Raw genomic sequence first — 17193 nt, 5'->3', positions numbered from 1 at the left:
GTCGGCTTGAGGATGATGACAAGCAGGTAGTAAAAAAAAAAAAAAAAAAAAAAAAATACAGACTACAATAACACCAGCAGCAGCAGCAGCAGCAGGCCCATAGAGACTGGATATGGAGTCCATGAAGACCAAGGCCACGGTGGGAATGAAGGACCTGGCGGGAAAGACCTTGGGTCACTTGCACAGGTAAGGACTCCCACATCACACCTGCGTGTTTTTTTTTTTTTCTGTTTTTTTTCCCCCACACACTGCTGCAGTCTCGGCACGTGAGATTACGCAATCAGGATGGCATCAATCTATTAGTCACAAATTTAAAAAATGCAAATTTAGGATTTTTTTATTTATTAGAATATTCAGTAAAACGTAAAGAAAAGGAGAACATGTTGTTTTTTGTTTTTTTGTTGTAATGAAAAAAAAAAAAAAACAAACAAAAACGTTATTGTGATAAAGCCGTTCTTAGGGTTTCAATAATTCCAAGAAAAATGTGGGTGTGTTAAAAAAAAAAAAAAAAAAAGGGGATGCCCACTGACGTGCCTGCTGGGCTGAATGCTAATGAGGGTAAAAGTGATGCTGCAATGCGGTACTTACTGTATCTTTAAAAAATAGCCATTTCCCCCTCCAAGCTTAAATATAAATTCAATACACATCCACGAATGAATATTCCAAGAAATAATAATTTATTATGCTTATTATTGGATTGCCGTGACTACATGGGGGACTCCATTTCAGGGTGATGGAGAAGAGACAGAAGGGCGGGGAAGTCATCGAGCTGACGGAGGACGGGCGTCCCCGGGAGGCCGCGGAGAGGAAGCCGCCGCTGTGCGACTGCAAGTGCTTCGGCCTGCCGCGCCGCTACATCATCGCCATCATGAGCGGCCTGGGCTTCTGCATCTCCTTCGGCATCAGGTGTAACCTGGGAGTGGCCATCGTGGGCATGGTCAACAACAGCACCGTCCACCAGAACGGAAAGATCATCATCAAGGAGGTGTGGCCAACACCTGACACGTCAGCACCACACCTGCATGGTTTTTAATATTAATATATATATATATATATATATATATATATATATATATATATATATATATATATATATATATATATATATATATATATATATATATATATATATATATATATATATATTGCAGCCATTTTGCAGGGCCTGATTTATTGGTTTAGTTTTGTTCATTAATTATTATTTCTAACCAATTGAATGCATTGTTTCAGCCCATGCAGGAAGGCCCCTCCTTATTTCAAGTGACAGTGTTTTGAATTAAGAAACGCGTCTAAAAATGTCAATTAATAAATGACAGGGTGGTCCCTATGGATTTTTTTTTTTTTTACAGCAAATGTATTTCCTAGCCCTTTCATGTTCAGTCACTGGAAATTATACTAGAGATGTCCGATAATATCGGCCTGCCGATAAATGCGTTCAAATGTAATATCGGAAATCATCGGTATCGGTTTTTATAATCGGTATTGTTTTTTTTGTTTTTTTGTTTTTTTTATTAAATCAACATAAAAAACACAAGATACACTTATAATTAGTGCACCAACCCCAAAAGCCCCCCTCCTCCATTTACACTCATTCACACTCATTCACACAAAAGGGTTGTTTCTTTCTGTTATTAATATTCTGGTTCCTACATTATATATCAATATATATCAATACAGTCTGCAAGGGATACAGTCCGTAAGCACACATGATTGTGTGTGCTGCTGGTCCACTAATAGTACTAACCTTTAACAGTTAATTTGACTCATTTTCATTAATTACTAGTTTCAATGTAACTGTTTTTATATTGTTTTACTTTCTTTTTTATTCAAGAAAATGTTTTTAATTTATTTATCTTATTTTATTTTATTATTATTTTTAAAAGTACCTTATCTTCACCATACCTGGTTGTCCAAATTAGGCATAATAATGTGTTAATTCCACGACTGTATATATCGGTTGATATCGGTATCGGTAATTAAAGAGTTGGACAATATCGGAATATCGGATACCGGCAAAAAGCCATTATCGGACATCCCTAAATTATACTATGGCATATTTCCCTACATCCCCAAACCCCCACCCCCACCCCCACCCCAAGACACACAGTGTATAGTGCTGGTCTTGGTCTTTCTATAATCGACATTTATGTGTTTATTATAATGTTAAATTTGTTATTTTTAGCATTATTCGTTTTAGTACAAAACATGCATCAAAATAAATTTAAGGTTGACTAAGAATTGTTTTATATTAAAAAATAAAAAGATAAAAAAATTGTCATTCAAATTAAATTCTGCATAGGGCCAACATTTAGCCCGTTTCAAACAGGCCCTGGTTTATTAGTTGGATTTTTTTATATTATTTTTATTAAACTATTATTTTGTTGTGTATGCAACATAATTCACAATAATGCATCACATCCACAAATGTTCGTTATGAAAATGACATGTATTTCTTTGTATTATTATCAAACACACGAAAACCACACCAGTGTAAGAAAAACATGCTAAATATATTTTAATCAATATTTTTGGTAATTATTTTTGGTACCACAAGAGCGATATAATTAGATAGAATATTATTTGTTATAAATAACATTGCTCAATAATTTATTATTTCCCCCTTTAAAATAATCATGTAGTCACCAGTGAAAATCAAGCTGCAGACCGCCAATCGCTCCGGAGCCACAATTTGGACACCCCTATCAAGCCATTTATCGCACACATTGGCATTAATAATGACTTTACATTTTAATCATCCTATTTTACTCAACATTGAAAAAAATACTTCTTTTTTGTTAATATTGCTTAATGGATTTTTCCAGAAAGCCAAGTTCAACTGGGATCCAGAGACGGTGGGGATGATTCATGGCTCCTTTTTCTGGGGTTACATTGTGACTCAAATCCCAGGAGGATACATCTCCTCCAGGCTGGCTGCAAACAGGTAGGAACACCTTTGTACACTTTCAGGGAAATATTTATTATTTCAAAATCATGGAAGCAAAAAGAGACATACATATACTGATGGAACGTGGGTGTTTAAAAAACACATTTGTATATATATATATATATATATATATATATATATATATATATATTATACATACTGTGTGAATGAAGGTGTGGCAGTGTTGCTTCAGCTACATACAGGTCCTTGGAGGCTGGGGGCGGGCATGGTTCCACCTGTTAATGATCTACCTGGGGGGCCACGGGGTTCTAAGTAGGGATGTCCAATAATATCGGCCTGCCTAACGATAAATGCGTTAAAATGTAATATCAGAAATTATCGGTATCGGTTTTTTATTATCGGTATCGGTTTTTTTTTGTTTTTTTTTATTAAATCATCATAAAAAACACAAGATACACTTACAATTAGTGCACCGACCTAAAAAAAAACCTCCCTCCCCCATTTACACTCATTCACACAAAAGGGTTGTTTCTTTCTGTTATTAATATTCTGGTTCCTACATTATATATCAATATATATCAATACAGTCTGCAAGGGATACAGTCCGTAAGCACACATGATTGTGCGTGCTGCTGGTCCACTAATAGTACTAACCTTTAACAGTTAATTTTACTCATTTTCATTACTTACTCGTTTCTATGTAACTGTTTTTATATTGTTTTACTTTCTTTTTTATTCAAAAAAATGTTTTTAATTAATTTATCTTATTTCATTATTATTTTTAAAAAGTACCTTATCTTCACCATACCTGCTTGTCCAAATTAGGCATAATAATGTGTTAATTCCACGACTGCATATATCGGTTGATATCGGTATCGGTTGATATCGGTATCGGTAATTAAATAGTTGGACAATATCGGAATATTGGATATTGGCAAAAAGCCATTATCGGACATCCCTAGTTCTAAGCAGTCTTCCTCAGGGGACATACAATGGCCTTTATTGACATAAACGCTGACATTTGACTACCAATCGCCGATTTGATAGCAAGTCTTTGCTATATTTTTAGATTTTTACTTTTATTTGTTTTCTAAAACATCCATCATAACGACATACAGTATGTATTTTAATTAATATAAACCATTATGGTAACATAATCCTGAATGTAAAAAAGGCCGAATTTGTGTTATTTTTGTATTAATTGACAAACGTATATATATGTATATATGTATATATATTTATATATATATATATATTGCCTAATTGGTCCCGTTCCTGACCAAGCAGTCGACCAGTTTAGGCCCCGCCCCCACATGCTACACGTGACAGGAATGAGCAATAGCCTGTTTCCCAGCTACTATAAATTATTTCTCATTTAATAGCCACATTTTAAATCTGTGTTCGGCATTGCTTTTTAACATTTGCATTATAAAAACATGTTGCGGATCCCGGAAAGGGACAAGCGGTAGAAAAAAAATGGATGGTCTTCGGGGGAAAACAGGTTTTTCTTTTTCATGGGAGCTGTTTCCCCTCCAAGGTTGCTAAGCGACACAAAGTGATGAGGCGTTTTCCTGCGTTAACTATTCATCTTGATGATGTCTGCTCTGTGCTGTGTTTATGGAATTATTAATGGAGCAGCTACTATTATAGGAGCATGTTTTATTAATTATCCCATTCCTTCAAAACGTAAGAGAGAATGATGGATGATTCAAGTGCACAAAAAGAAACATTTTTAGGGGGGATTTTATAAGTAGACACATATCCAAATTGCGGCACGTGGGCCATTTGCGGTCGGAATATTGGATTATAATCCTGCGTGGTAGCGATCTATTTCTACAGAAATAGATACATTCTATGGAAATAGATTAGAATTATAAAACATTTAAACAATTATCATTATTGATGTGTATTTAACGGTTCAGCCTGTTCGAGCAGTTTTAGTGTTTAATAATGTCCCATGTAATCTTTTTTCAAAGGGTGTTTGGTGCAGCCATCGTCCTCACGTCAACACTCAACATGTTCATTCCCTCGGCTGCCCGAGTCCATTATGGCTGCGTGATTTTCGTTAGGATATTACAAGGGCTGGTGGAGGTAAGGAGCCTCTTTTTTTTTTTTTCATTAATAGAAATGCTGCACGGTGCGTCTGGCTATGAATAGACAAGGGTTATGCAGACCTAGACTTGCTTGTGTTTTACACTATGGAAAAGCAAAAGGACAGAGTGTAAAGTGCACTTGATATTCAGCCTGGGGAAATCTGAGATGTGCAGTATTGATCCAGTCTAGGCTTTGTGGGCCTCCGCTTTCACTACAATATAAATCCTTACGCAAATGAATGTAGAAAGGTAAATGCTCATACAGTATTGCTTCATGGCCACACACCCAATTTGACAAATCTTTATTTCGAAGTCTGTGTTGAAATTTCGAAAAAACAGTTGAAGAAAAAAAAAAAAAAAGGCCACTAGGTCACCATACAAATTACATAATCTATGACCTACATACTGCAAATTATGTTTGCCCAGGTTGTTCAAATGAGTGAAGTGATGAACATTTAATAGCTGCACTACTAGACATTTTTGTAATTTGTTCAGCCTTTAATTAATGGAACATATTCATCTTTGCTAAACATTGTCTCGATTTAATATTATTGTGTTCCATGGAAAATGATGCAATACATGCATAAACATGGGAATGATGTTTTTTTTCTTCTTTTAATCCACACAGGTTTAATCGGTGTAAAATGTATACATGTATTTACAGTGGTACCTCGGTTTTCGTACGCCCCACTTTTCATATGATTCAGTAACCGTATACGTCCAAACAATGCGCCCAACAAAGTATCTCGCATATTGTTCCATGGAATCACGTGCACATACAACGAATCCCGCGTGTTGTGGCTCAGTCGCTGATTTTCGACCTGATTGTTTTCCAAAATGCCTAACCGCCCGTAACAATATAGTCCGTTTGCCTATGTATCATTTTGTGGACTCAAGTGCCCAAACATAGAATCCCATATGGAAATGACTGGCTTTATCTTATTGAGCACAGCTGCAAAAGAAGCCACCATGGGGCCAAATAGATAGAAAGGTGAGAAAGACTATTACATTCAAGTAAGAACTGGTAGCAAAGTACAAAGGTGGCGTCCGTGTGGTCCCTTTGCAGTTTTCAAAAAAAGCTAAAAATGAAGTTAAATGTTCATGCATCCATCTTATTCGCCATTTATTTATATTCCAGATTATTTACTGCATTTAAAACAAACTGGTATTGTTGTAAAATGTGTTTTGTGTTGATATTGTTTTGGGGTACCTGGAACAGATTAATTGCATTGTTTCCTACGGTAAAAGTTACTTCCGTGTTGGAATAATTTGGCTTTTAACTGACATTTTTGGAACGTATTAATAATGAAAACCTAAAGTCATTCTGAAGTAAATTCAACCACACGTAGCAAAACGGTTCTAAAATATTGTTTAACTTGACTAGGGGGCAGGCCTATTAATTATCATGACTGATCTACAATCATTTGTTGGACAGCCCTTATTGCGAACCTAACGCTCAGGGGCCACATCTGGTCTGCTACATTATCTTATGTTGCCCGCAAAGACCTGGAAATGGGTGTCAAGAATGCATTTCGGCATTTTTGCTGAATATGTTTCAATTTTGAGGGGAAAAAAATGTACCGCATGTATCTGCAGTTCTTCTTAACTCAATGTTGTTTGATGCAAAGAGCTATTTCAAGCATTTATTCTGTCTTTGAAACCCTTTGTGAAGTTATTTCTACAATAGTTGAACTTTAATATTTGTCACTTTGACTTCCGATTGCCAAGCACTTTTTCCATCAGTTTGTTGGCATACGATATGATAATAATTAAATTAAAGGGGAAATTTACATAGTCTTGCAGTTAAAAGTACCCTGTTGAGAGCAGCCGTGACTGAGATGTGTCCGATGATAAAGATTAGTTTGACACCACTGTCTTCTTGGATCAACTAATGTTTAGAACATTTAGTACGTCCAAAAACTATAGTAGGAAAATAGTAGATCTACACACGTTTTGGAGCCATGGCTAAACAACTCCAAGCTCATCAGATGAAACTATTGCATGTACGTACAAGTTCTTTTGATTTGTCCCTATTGGTTAGGATGGTCAGAAACAACCCAGGAACCACCAAGGCTTCAGCCTGCAATGAACTGAAAACTGCTATACACCAGTGTCACTGTCCACTCTGAAATATGTTCATAAAGTACGTCATAATGACTCATAGACTGAGAGGATACTTCAAGTACGGCTGAAGTTTGCAACTGCCCATATTGACAAGCCAAATATTTTATAATCAGAAGAGATAAAGATTGAGCTATGTCCTCACAATAAACACGCTGTCAGGCTTGTCCCTGACAGTTTGGTCAAGTTTTAGTTTTTCCTCTGTGTTTGTTTTATTTCCTGTCAGCACTCTTATTTTGGTTCACTTTCCTGTTTGTCTCTCTGAGTGCTGCCCCTCAGCTGTGGCTGATTGGCACCTGGCCACACCTGGTGTCAATCAGTCATCTGCTATTTAAACCTGCCTCCCCCTCCAGTCAGTGCTGGATTATTGTCGTTCCGACCTGTCGTGTCGATATCAGTGTAGCTTTATGCGGTAAGCTATATTTTGTAGTTGTTTGTAGCTTACTGTCTTTTTGTTCCGAGTCCCTGTTTGCTGGATTCCTGTTCACTGTTTCCAGTTTGTCCATTCCTAGTTCCTGGTTGGTGTCTTTTCTTTATTCTTTATTTTTTTTAACATTAAATAATGTTTTCCCGCACAATGCCTGCCGCCTTCTCTGCATCTTGGGGTTCGTCACCTACACAGCCTGACACACGCATGAACACTGGTTTTGGAATGGATGAATCTGACTAAATTAAGAATAAAATGCTCTGACCTCGACCCTGTTAGACTATGCATGAAAAACAATCATTTGAATGAACTCTACCAAGTCTGCCAAGAAGATAGCTCAAATAGTCAGCCAGGATTTTGACCGAAGCTTGTTGATGGAAACAAATAGCATCTGGTCGAGAATAAACTTTTATCAAATATTAGAGGTGGTGTACGTATATTTTATAATTCATATTAACTGAAGATGAAGTACTTCATTATAGTCAATACATCAGGGGAAGAAGATGTTTATTTTATCATTCGACTCTGGAGAAAGAACGGTTCAAATAAACCATTGAGTGGCCCAAATAGACACAATAAGTTTCCAATAATAAGTGTGCATGAACTTCTGAAAACTGTAAATATTACGTATCATAAACAATGATGTATATGTCCTGGTCGTGAAACTGTGGACCAACTCTATACTATCCTTGAGGATGCAAGGGAGTTTGCCCGATCAGTCTACAGGTGCTTTGTGGACTTGGAGAAGGCATTCGACCGTATCCCTCGGGAAGTACTGCGGAAAGTGCTCAGAGAGTATGGGGTATCGGACCACCTCAGTGTGGCGGTCTGCTCCCTGATTGATCAGCGTCGGAGCTTGGTCCGCATTGCCGGCAGTAAGTCGGACCCATTTCCAGTGAGGGTTGGACTCTGCCAGGGCTGCCCTTTGTCACCGTTTCTGTTTACAACTTTTATAGACAGAATTTCTAGGCGCAGTCAGGGCGTTGAGGGGATCCGGTTTGGTGGCTGCAGAATTAGGTCTCTGCTTTTTGCGGATGGTGTGGTCCTGCTGGCTTCATCTGGCCAGGATCTTCAGCTCTTACTGGATCGGTTCGCAGCTGAGTGTGAAGCGACTGGGATGAAACTCAGCACCTCTAAGTCCGAGTCCATGGTTCTTGCTCGGAAAAGGGTGGGGTACCATATGGGGAGAAGATCCTGCCACAAGTGGGGGAGTTCAAGTATTTCAGGGTCCTGTTCACGAGTGAGGAAAGTGTGGATCGTGAGATCGACAGGCAGATCGATGCGGCGTCTGCAGTGATGCGGACCCTGCATCGGTCCGTCGTGGTGAAAAAGGAGCTAAGCCGGAAGGAAAAGCTCTCAATTTACCGGCTGATCTACGTCCCCGTCCTCACCTATGGTCATGAGCTTTGGGTTATGACCGAAAGGACAAAATCACGATGGGTACTAACAGCCAAAATGATTTTCCTCTGTCGGGTGGCGGGGCTCTCCCTTAGAGATAGGGTGAGAAGCTCTGTCATCCGGGAGGAACTCAGAGTAAAGCCTTGCTCCCTCCACATCGAGAGGAGCCAGATGAGGTGATTCGGGCATCTGGTCAGAAATACCCCCAAATACCTCCCTGGGAAGGTGTTTAGGGCACGTCCGACCGGTAGGGGACCACGGGGAAGAACCAGAACACGGTGAAGAGACTATAACCCCCAGCTGGCCTGGGAATGCCTTGGGATTCTCTGCTTAGGCTGCTTCCCCCGTGACCCTACTTCTGATATGCGAAAGACGATGGATGGATGGAAACAATGAGGACCCTTAACAGTCTTTGGGAACTGTTTTGCGGACCTTGGATTTTGTCAAAATAAGATTGGATTGTACAAAAACCAAAGCACAGCTTTTATCTATTTCTCTGCCTTCTTGTTTTTAAATACACTGCTTGCTTATCTGTTTTATCCAGTGCTTTCATGTTTTTATTTCTATTTTTATCTATGTTTCTGTTTGATCTAGTATTTATCTAGTGTGTGTCATGATTTAATTTCTATTTAATTTTTTTTATTATATATTCTAACTTTCTGTTTTTATTTTTTTAATTTTTTACTTTGTAGTTTGAGATTTTAACAAATGTAAAGTGCGTTACAAATGAAATTCATTATTATTATTAAAGCAATTTTTCCTAATAGAAATGATCCAATTAATCTGTTTCAGACACCAACAAATATGAACGCAAAACATTTTATAGAGAATAATTATAGTTGTACTCTCCAAAAATATGATATACATATAAATTATGAATGAAATGGATAAATTAACATTGCTTTTATATTTATTCAAGACTTTTGTCGGCCATGCGTATGTCATTTTTGCACTTGACTATGAGTTATTTCTTGAATTCAATAGTGTTTCTAATTTTTTTTGTATCTAAGTGCTGGCACTTGCAACTCATGGGGGCTTATTTTGAGGTCGTACTCAATAAAAAAGACAGTCATAAACATATGGGATTCTTTGTTTGGGGACTAGTTTGTTACATCCATACTGTACATGTATTTTGGAGAAAATTCTGTTCCAAAACGAAAAAAAACATCATGTCAAAATTGGGGTGTATGTGCATTTGCAAAACACCAAATGCATAACAATTCTTATCATTTTTATTTAGGGAGTCACCTACCCAGCCTGTCATGGCATCTGGAGTAAATGGGCTCCTCCACTTGAAAGGAGTCGTCTGGCCACCATCTCCTTCTGTGGTAAATATGAAAGAGTTTGTCTTCGATGGTTTTCACATTCATGACATATTCCTGTTGGGAATTCTTCATGTCCGCCAACAACTTCTATTTTTCAGGCTCTTATGCTGGTGCTGTGATTGCAATGCCTATGGCTGGGATCCTGGTTCAGTATTCAGGCTGGTCTTCAGTGTTTTACGTCTATGGTACGGTTCATTACTGTACAATACTTGTTCTATTATGTAAAGGGAATATAGTATGCACGAGCTCGGGTCAAATCAAAAGAGATTGACTATCATTGCATTCACTGAAAGTCAAATGGATTTATCCAGGCAGACCATGTATTGATTTCCTTCCAAAATGCTTTGCTCTGTCAATAACTTACCCCCCATGTTTCTGTCTGTACTGGAAACAGCTTCTGGGTTTTGTTCTCTCAGTCTGCCAAACAATGTGTGTAAACACGACTTACAGTGCATCTGGAATGTATTCACATCGCTTCACTTTTTCCACATTTTGTTGTTGCAGCCATATTCCAAAATGCAATACATTCATTCTAGTCCTCTAAATTCTACACACAATACCCCATTTTGACAATAGAGGTCGGGCGCAATGTGAGCTTAGCGGCACCCGTAGAAAGACCTTGGCAGTCCGATCCTCGACTACAGAAGCTAGCTCTTAGGACGTGTAACGTTACCTCGCTGGGGAGGAAGGAGCCTGAGCTGGTGCGCGAAGTGTAGAAGTTCCGGCTGGGTCTAATCGTACTCACTTCTATGCATAACAAAGGCTGTGGAATCAGTCCTCTCTCGAGAGAGGCTGGAGTCTCTTCTAATCTGGGAGGTGGAAATAGTTGTTGCCCCACGGCTCAGAGCCTGTTTGTTGGAGTTTAACCCAGTAGACGAGATAGTAGCTTGCCTCTGCCTCCTGGTGGGGGGACGGGTCCTGACTGTTGTTTGTGCTTTTGCACCAAACAGCAATTCAGAGTATCCGCCCTTTTTAGATTCACAAGAGGAAGTACTGGAGAGTGCTGCCCCAGGTGATTCCCTTGTTCTGCTGGAGGACTTCAACAGAGGCTTTGATTGGGAGAACCGGCTGCCTGATTTAAACCCGAGTGGTGTTTTCTTGTTGGACTTTCGCATTCATCACATATCCATAACGAACACCACGTGCAATCATAAAGGTGTCCATATGTGCACTTGGCACTAGGACACCCCAGGCCGAAGTTCAATGATTGACTTTGTGGGTGTGTCATCAGATTTGCAGTCTCATGTTTTGGACACTCGGGTGAAGAGGGAGGCAGAGCTTTCCACCGGTCACCCCTTGGTGGTGAGTTGGCTCCGATTGTGAGGGAGAATGCAGATCAGACCTGGCAGGCCCAAACGCATTGTGAGGGTCTGCTGTGGACTTCTAACAGAGTCTCCCATAGAAAAAGTTTCCATTCTCACCTCGGAAAGAACTTTGAACATGTCATGAGGGGGTTGCTGGACATTGAGTCCGAGTGGCCCATGTTCCGGGCCTCTATTGTCGGGGTGGCTGATCGGACCTGCGGCTGCAAGGTGGTTGGTGCCTGTCATGGTGGTAATACTAGAATCCGCTGGTGAACACCAGGGGTGAGGGATGCGGTCCGGAGGCAGCAGACAGGTACAGACAGGCCAAGCGGTGTGAGGCTTCGGTGGTCGCACAGGCAAAAACACGGACATGGGAGGAGTTTGGGGAACCCCCGTGGAAAATGACTTCCGGATGGTTTCGAAACAAGTCTGGACTGCCATTGGCCGCCTTAGTCAGCAGCACACCACCCCGTGTATGGTGGGGGATGGTGTGCTGCTGACCTTGACTTAGTATGTTGTCGATCGGTGGAGGGAATACTTCCAAGACCTCCTCAATCCCACTACACGTCCTATTTATGTGACTGGGGTTGCTGAGGTAGTTAAAAATATCCTTGGTGGCAGGTCTTGGTTGACAATACTCTGCAACATTGCATGGACATCAGGAGCGGTGCCTCTGTATTGGCAGACCCGCTGGGGTGGTTCCTCTCTTTAAGAAGGGGAACCGGAGGGTGTGCTCCAACTATGCTGGAATCACACTCCTTAGCCTTCCTGATAAGGTCTATTCAGGTGTACTTGAGAGGAGACTACGCCGGATGGTCGACCCTCTATTCAGGAAGAGCAGTGTGGTTTTCGTCTTGGTCGTGGAACTGTGGACCAGCTCTATTCTCTCACAGGATCCACGAGGGTGCATGGGACTTTGCCTAGTCAGTCTACATGTGTTTTGTGGACTTACAGAAGGCATTAGACCGTGTCTCTCTGGAAGTCCTGTGGGGAGTGCTGCGGTCCGTTCCTGAGGCCTTGGTCCGCTTTGCCGGTAGTAAGTCTGACTAATTTTTAGGGAGGGTTGGGCTCTGCCAGGGCTGTTCTTTGACACTGGTACTGTTCATAACTTTTATGGGCAACATTTTTAGGCACAATCAGTGTGATGAGGGTATCCGGTTTCGTGTCTGCCAGATTAGCAGATAATGTGGTCCTTCTAGTTTCATCTGGCCAGGATCTTTAGCTCTCACTGGCTCGGTTGGCAGCGAAGTGTGAAGCGACTGGGATGAGAATCAGCACCTCCAAGTCCTGGTCTATGGTTATCCCCTGCAAAAGGGTGGAGTGCCATATATGGGTTATGGAGAAGATCATGCCCCAAGTGGAAGAGTTCCAGTACCTGGGAGTCTTGTTAGCGAGTGGGGGAAGAATGGCTCGGGAGATTGACAGGCGGATCCGGGCGGAGTCTGCAGTGATGTGGACCCTGTCTCAATCTGTCGTGGTGAAGGAGCTGAGCCAGAGGGCAAAGCTCTCAATTTACAGGTTTCTTATCCTCACCTATGTTCATGAGCTGTGGGTTGTGACCGTGAAGACAATATCACGAATACAAGCGGCTAAAGCTCTGTCATCCGGGAGAAGCTCAGAGTAAAGTCGCTTGTCCTCCACATAGAGAGGTGCCAGATGAGGTGGTTTGGCCATCTGGTCAAAATGCCCCCCCAAACGTCTCACTTAGGAGGTGTTTAGGGCACGTTCGATCGGTAGGAGGCCACGGAGAAAATTCAGGACACGTCGGGGGGACTATGTCTCCCAGCTGGCCTGGGAACACCTTGGGATCCCTCGGCAGGAGCTGGATGAAGTGGCTGGGGAGAGGGAAATCTGGGCTTCTCTGCTTAGGCTGCTTCCCCCGTTGACTCGACCTCTGATAAGCGGAAGACGATTGATGGATGGATGGATGGATAAAAAACTAAGAAATCCCATGTACACACCGTAAGTATTTACAGCTTTTGTCATAAAGCTAAAAAGTGAGCTCAGGGGCATCCTGTTTAAGCTTATAGTACTTCAGATGTTCCTACAGCTTAATTGGAGTCCACCTGTGGTCAAGTCAGTTGGTTGGACATGATTTGGAAAGGCACAGACCTGTCTATGTACAGTGTAAGGTCACACACTTGACAGTGCATGGCACAGCACCAACCAAGAATGAAGTCGAAGGAATTGTCTGTAGACCTCAGAGACAGGATTGTCTCGAGTCACAAATCTGGGGAAGGGTACAAAAATATGAGCACAATGCTCTCCATCATCCGTAAATAAAAGAAGCTTGGAACTCAGAGCTGGTGGGTCGTCGAAACCGAGTGATCGGGGGAGAACAGCCCCAGTCAGGGAGGTGACCAAGAACCTAATGGTCACTCTGTGAGAGCGTCAGCATTCCTTTGTGGAGTGAGGAGTACCTTACAGAAGGACAACCATCTCTGCAGCAATCCACCAATCCGGCCTGTTTGGTAGAGTGGCCAGACAGAAGCCATGCTTTCGCAAAGGTTTGCCAAAATGCCCTTAAAAGACTCTCAGACCATGAGAAACAATATTCTCCGGTCTAATGACACAAAGCTTGAAGTCTTTGGCGTGAATGCTATGCGTCATGTTCGGAGGAAATCAGGCACCCCTTTTATCAGGCCAAAACCATTCTTACAGTGAAGCATGGTGGTGGCAGCATCATGCAGTGGGGATATTGTTCAGTGGCAGGAACTGGGAGACTAGTCAGGATAGAAAGAACGATGACTGCAGCGATGTACAAAGACATCCTGGATGAAAACCTGTTCCAGAGTGCTCTTGAACTTAAACGGGGGCGATGGTTTATCTTGAAGCAGGACAGGGACCCTAAGCACACAATCAAGATGTTAAAGGAATGGCTTTAGAACAACTCTGTAAATGTCCTTGAGTGGCCCAGTCAGAGCCCAGACTTGATTGAACATCACTGGAGAGATCTTAAAATGGCTGTGCACCGACACAAACCCCATCCAACCTGAGGGAGCTTTAGAGTTGTTGCAAAGAGGAATGGGCAAAACTGCCCAAAGATAGGTATGCCAAGCTTGTGGCATCATATTAAAAATACTTGAGGTTGTAATTGTCATGACTTGGACTGTGGAGTTTTTGTTTTCCCAAGATGCAAAAGGATTTGGATCGGACATGGCTTGAAGGTAAATACATTTTTAATAATAACACTCAAAAGAACAAAAGGCGCGCTCAAGGCGGATGTACAACTTGACTAATGAAAACAAAAGACTTGCACGGGGGCAAAAAACTATGAACAATAAAAAACACTAACTGTGGCAATAATAAACAAACTTACTTGGACATGAAGTGCGCAGACGTGGACAGAGTGTGACAGGGGGCATAAATGCGAGGATAGCAGGGTGAGAAAGGCTATGACTCCAGGACGAACAACAGAAAATGAAAAGCTTAAATAACACAGACATGATTAACAACAGGTGCGTGACTCAAAACAGGTGCGTGACATGACAGGTGAAACTAATGGGTAACTATGGTGACAGGACAAGGGAGTGAAAAAGCCAGAAACTAAACAAAACATGACTAAGACAAAACATGATTACACAGACATGACAGTAATTGCTGCCAAAAGTGCATGAACAAAAATATTGAGCAAATGCTGTGAATACTTATGTGTGTGTGATGTATTACTTTTAATGTTCAAAATATTTTTTTAGAATTCCTAAAAAAAAAAAAAATGTTTTCCCATTGTCATTATAGTGTTTATTCCATTTTGGAGTAAGGCTGTAACATAACAAATTGTGGTAAAAGTGAAGCGCTGTGAATCATTTCCGGATGCACTGTTAGAACAACAATGGGAACAATAACCTGTTTGCAATTATCTTGCTTGTGATGCATAGGATGTGTCGGCATCTTTTGGTACATGTTCTGGATATTGGTGTCCTATGAGAGCCCTGCTGAACACCCTACCATCACTGACGAGGAGCGCTGCTACATTGAGGAAAGCATTGGAGAGAGTGCCAATCTAATGGGTCCTGCTGAGGTGAGGAGTATGATAAGCCAACAAAAGTATCAGTAGACAGTAATTACAGTATCACTTAGAACCATTTGATGTAGTTTCTGGTCACACGGCCAGTTCTAGTTGACACAACAAGCAGTTAAATAAAGTGCGTTTAACCGATCTTTTACAGAAATACAAGACACCCTGGAGAAAGTTCTTCACTTCGATGCCCGTCTATGCAATAATCGTGGCCAACTTCTGCAGGAGCTGGACATTTTACCTGCTACTCATCAGCCAGCCTGCCTACTTTGAAGAAGTGTTTGGCTTTGAGATCAGCAAGGTGAACCTTTATTGAAATATATGTCATGAAAAAGCAGCAAAGTGCAAGCCTATGGTGGCCGGCAGGGGTAATTCTGCAGCGATGCCCAAACACTCCGGACACAAAAATGATCCAAAACCAAAAATCTACACAAATACCACAAACCGCATGCAAGGGAGATATATTGCGTATTAAAAACTGGCCATAAGGAACATAGATATAACTCGATACGACACTCCCCTTTGAGCTGCGAGCATATGGCAAAACTGAGCTAGTGGTGGCAAAGTGTCTGACATTCCATTGTTGTACAAACCCCATTTCCATATGAGTTGGGAAATTGTGTTGGACGTAAATATAAACGGAATACAATGATTTGCAAATCATTTTCAACCCATATTCAGTTGAATATGCTACAAAGACAACATATTTGATGTTCAAACTGATAAACATTTTTTTTTTTTGCAAATAATCATTAACTTTAGAATTTGATGCCAGCAACACGTGACAAAGAAGTTGGGAAAGGTGGCAATAAATACTGATAAAGTTGAGGAATGCTCATCAAACACTTATTTGGAACATCCCACAGGTGAACAGGCTAATTGGGAACAGGTGGGTGCCATGATTGGGTATAAAAGTAGATTCCATGAAATGCTCAGTCATTCACAAACAAGGATGGGGCGAGGGTCACCACTTTGTCAACAAATGCGTGTTGCTCCGGAGTATAAATCGCACCGGCCGAAAATGCATAATAAAGAAGGAAAAAAACATATATAAGTCGCACTGGAGTACAAGTCGCATTTTTGGGGGAAATTTATTTAATAAAATCCAACACCAAGAATAGACATTTGAAAGGCAATTTAAAATAAAGAAAGAATAGTGAACAACAGGCTGAATAAGTGTACGTTATATGACGCATAAATAACCAACTGAGGGCGTGCCTGGTATGTTAACGTAACATATTATGGTAAGAGTCATTCAAATAACTATAACATATAGAACATGCTATACGTTTACCAAACAATCTGTCACTCATCATCGCTAAATCCGATTAAATCTTCTTCCTCGGTGTCACTTCTAAACAACTCTGCCAACTCCAAAGGTAGACAATGCGGCGCTTCCTCTTCTATCGGTAAGTTGTTTACGTCAGAGTCATCGTCAGTTGCAGTTCCAATTATTCCAGCCTTTCTGAATCCGGACAGGATGGTTTCGGTTGTCACTGAAGCCTATGTTTTGTCGATCCATCCAATGACATCTAGAAAAGTTGCATGGCACATTCTCCCCGTTACCGTGAAGCTGTGCTCTCCATCCATCATCCACTGATC

At 40.9% G+C, this 17193-nt stretch overlaps 1 protein-coding gene across 1 annotated transcript in view; it reads left to right on the top strand.

The window, feature by feature from the left end:
- Positions 1-17193, top strand: part of LOC133616011 (vesicular glutamate transporter 2.1) — a 40922-nt gene that overhangs the window by 257 nt on the left and 23472 nt on the right. Inside the window, exons 1-8 of the mRNA XM_061974990.2 lie at positions 1-186; positions 730-985; positions 2823-2941; positions 4882-4996; positions 10185-10272; positions 10368-10454; positions 15452-15594; positions 15743-15892. The exon at positions 1-186 is cut by the window's left edge and continues 257 nt beyond it. Of these exons, the coding sequence (XP_061830974.1) occupies positions 113-186; positions 730-985; positions 2823-2941; positions 4882-4996; positions 10185-10272; positions 10368-10454; positions 15452-15594; positions 15743-15892 (1032 nt within the window). The 5' untranslated portion in view covers positions 1-112. The remainder of the gene's footprint in view (positions 187-729; positions 986-2822; positions 2942-4881; positions 4997-10184; positions 10273-10367; positions 10455-15451; positions 15595-15742; positions 15893-17193) is intronic.

The sequence above is a fragment of the Nerophis lumbriciformis genome, linkage group LG15, assembly GCF_033978685.3.
Source record: "Nerophis lumbriciformis linkage group LG15, RoL_Nlum_v2.1, whole genome shotgun sequence".
Taxonomy (NCBI): Eukaryota; Metazoa; Chordata; class Actinopteri; order Syngnathiformes; family Syngnathidae; genus Nerophis; species Nerophis lumbriciformis.
The sequence above is the reverse complement of the archived record's forward strand: the minus strand, read 5'-3'. Positions and strand labels throughout refer to the sequence as shown.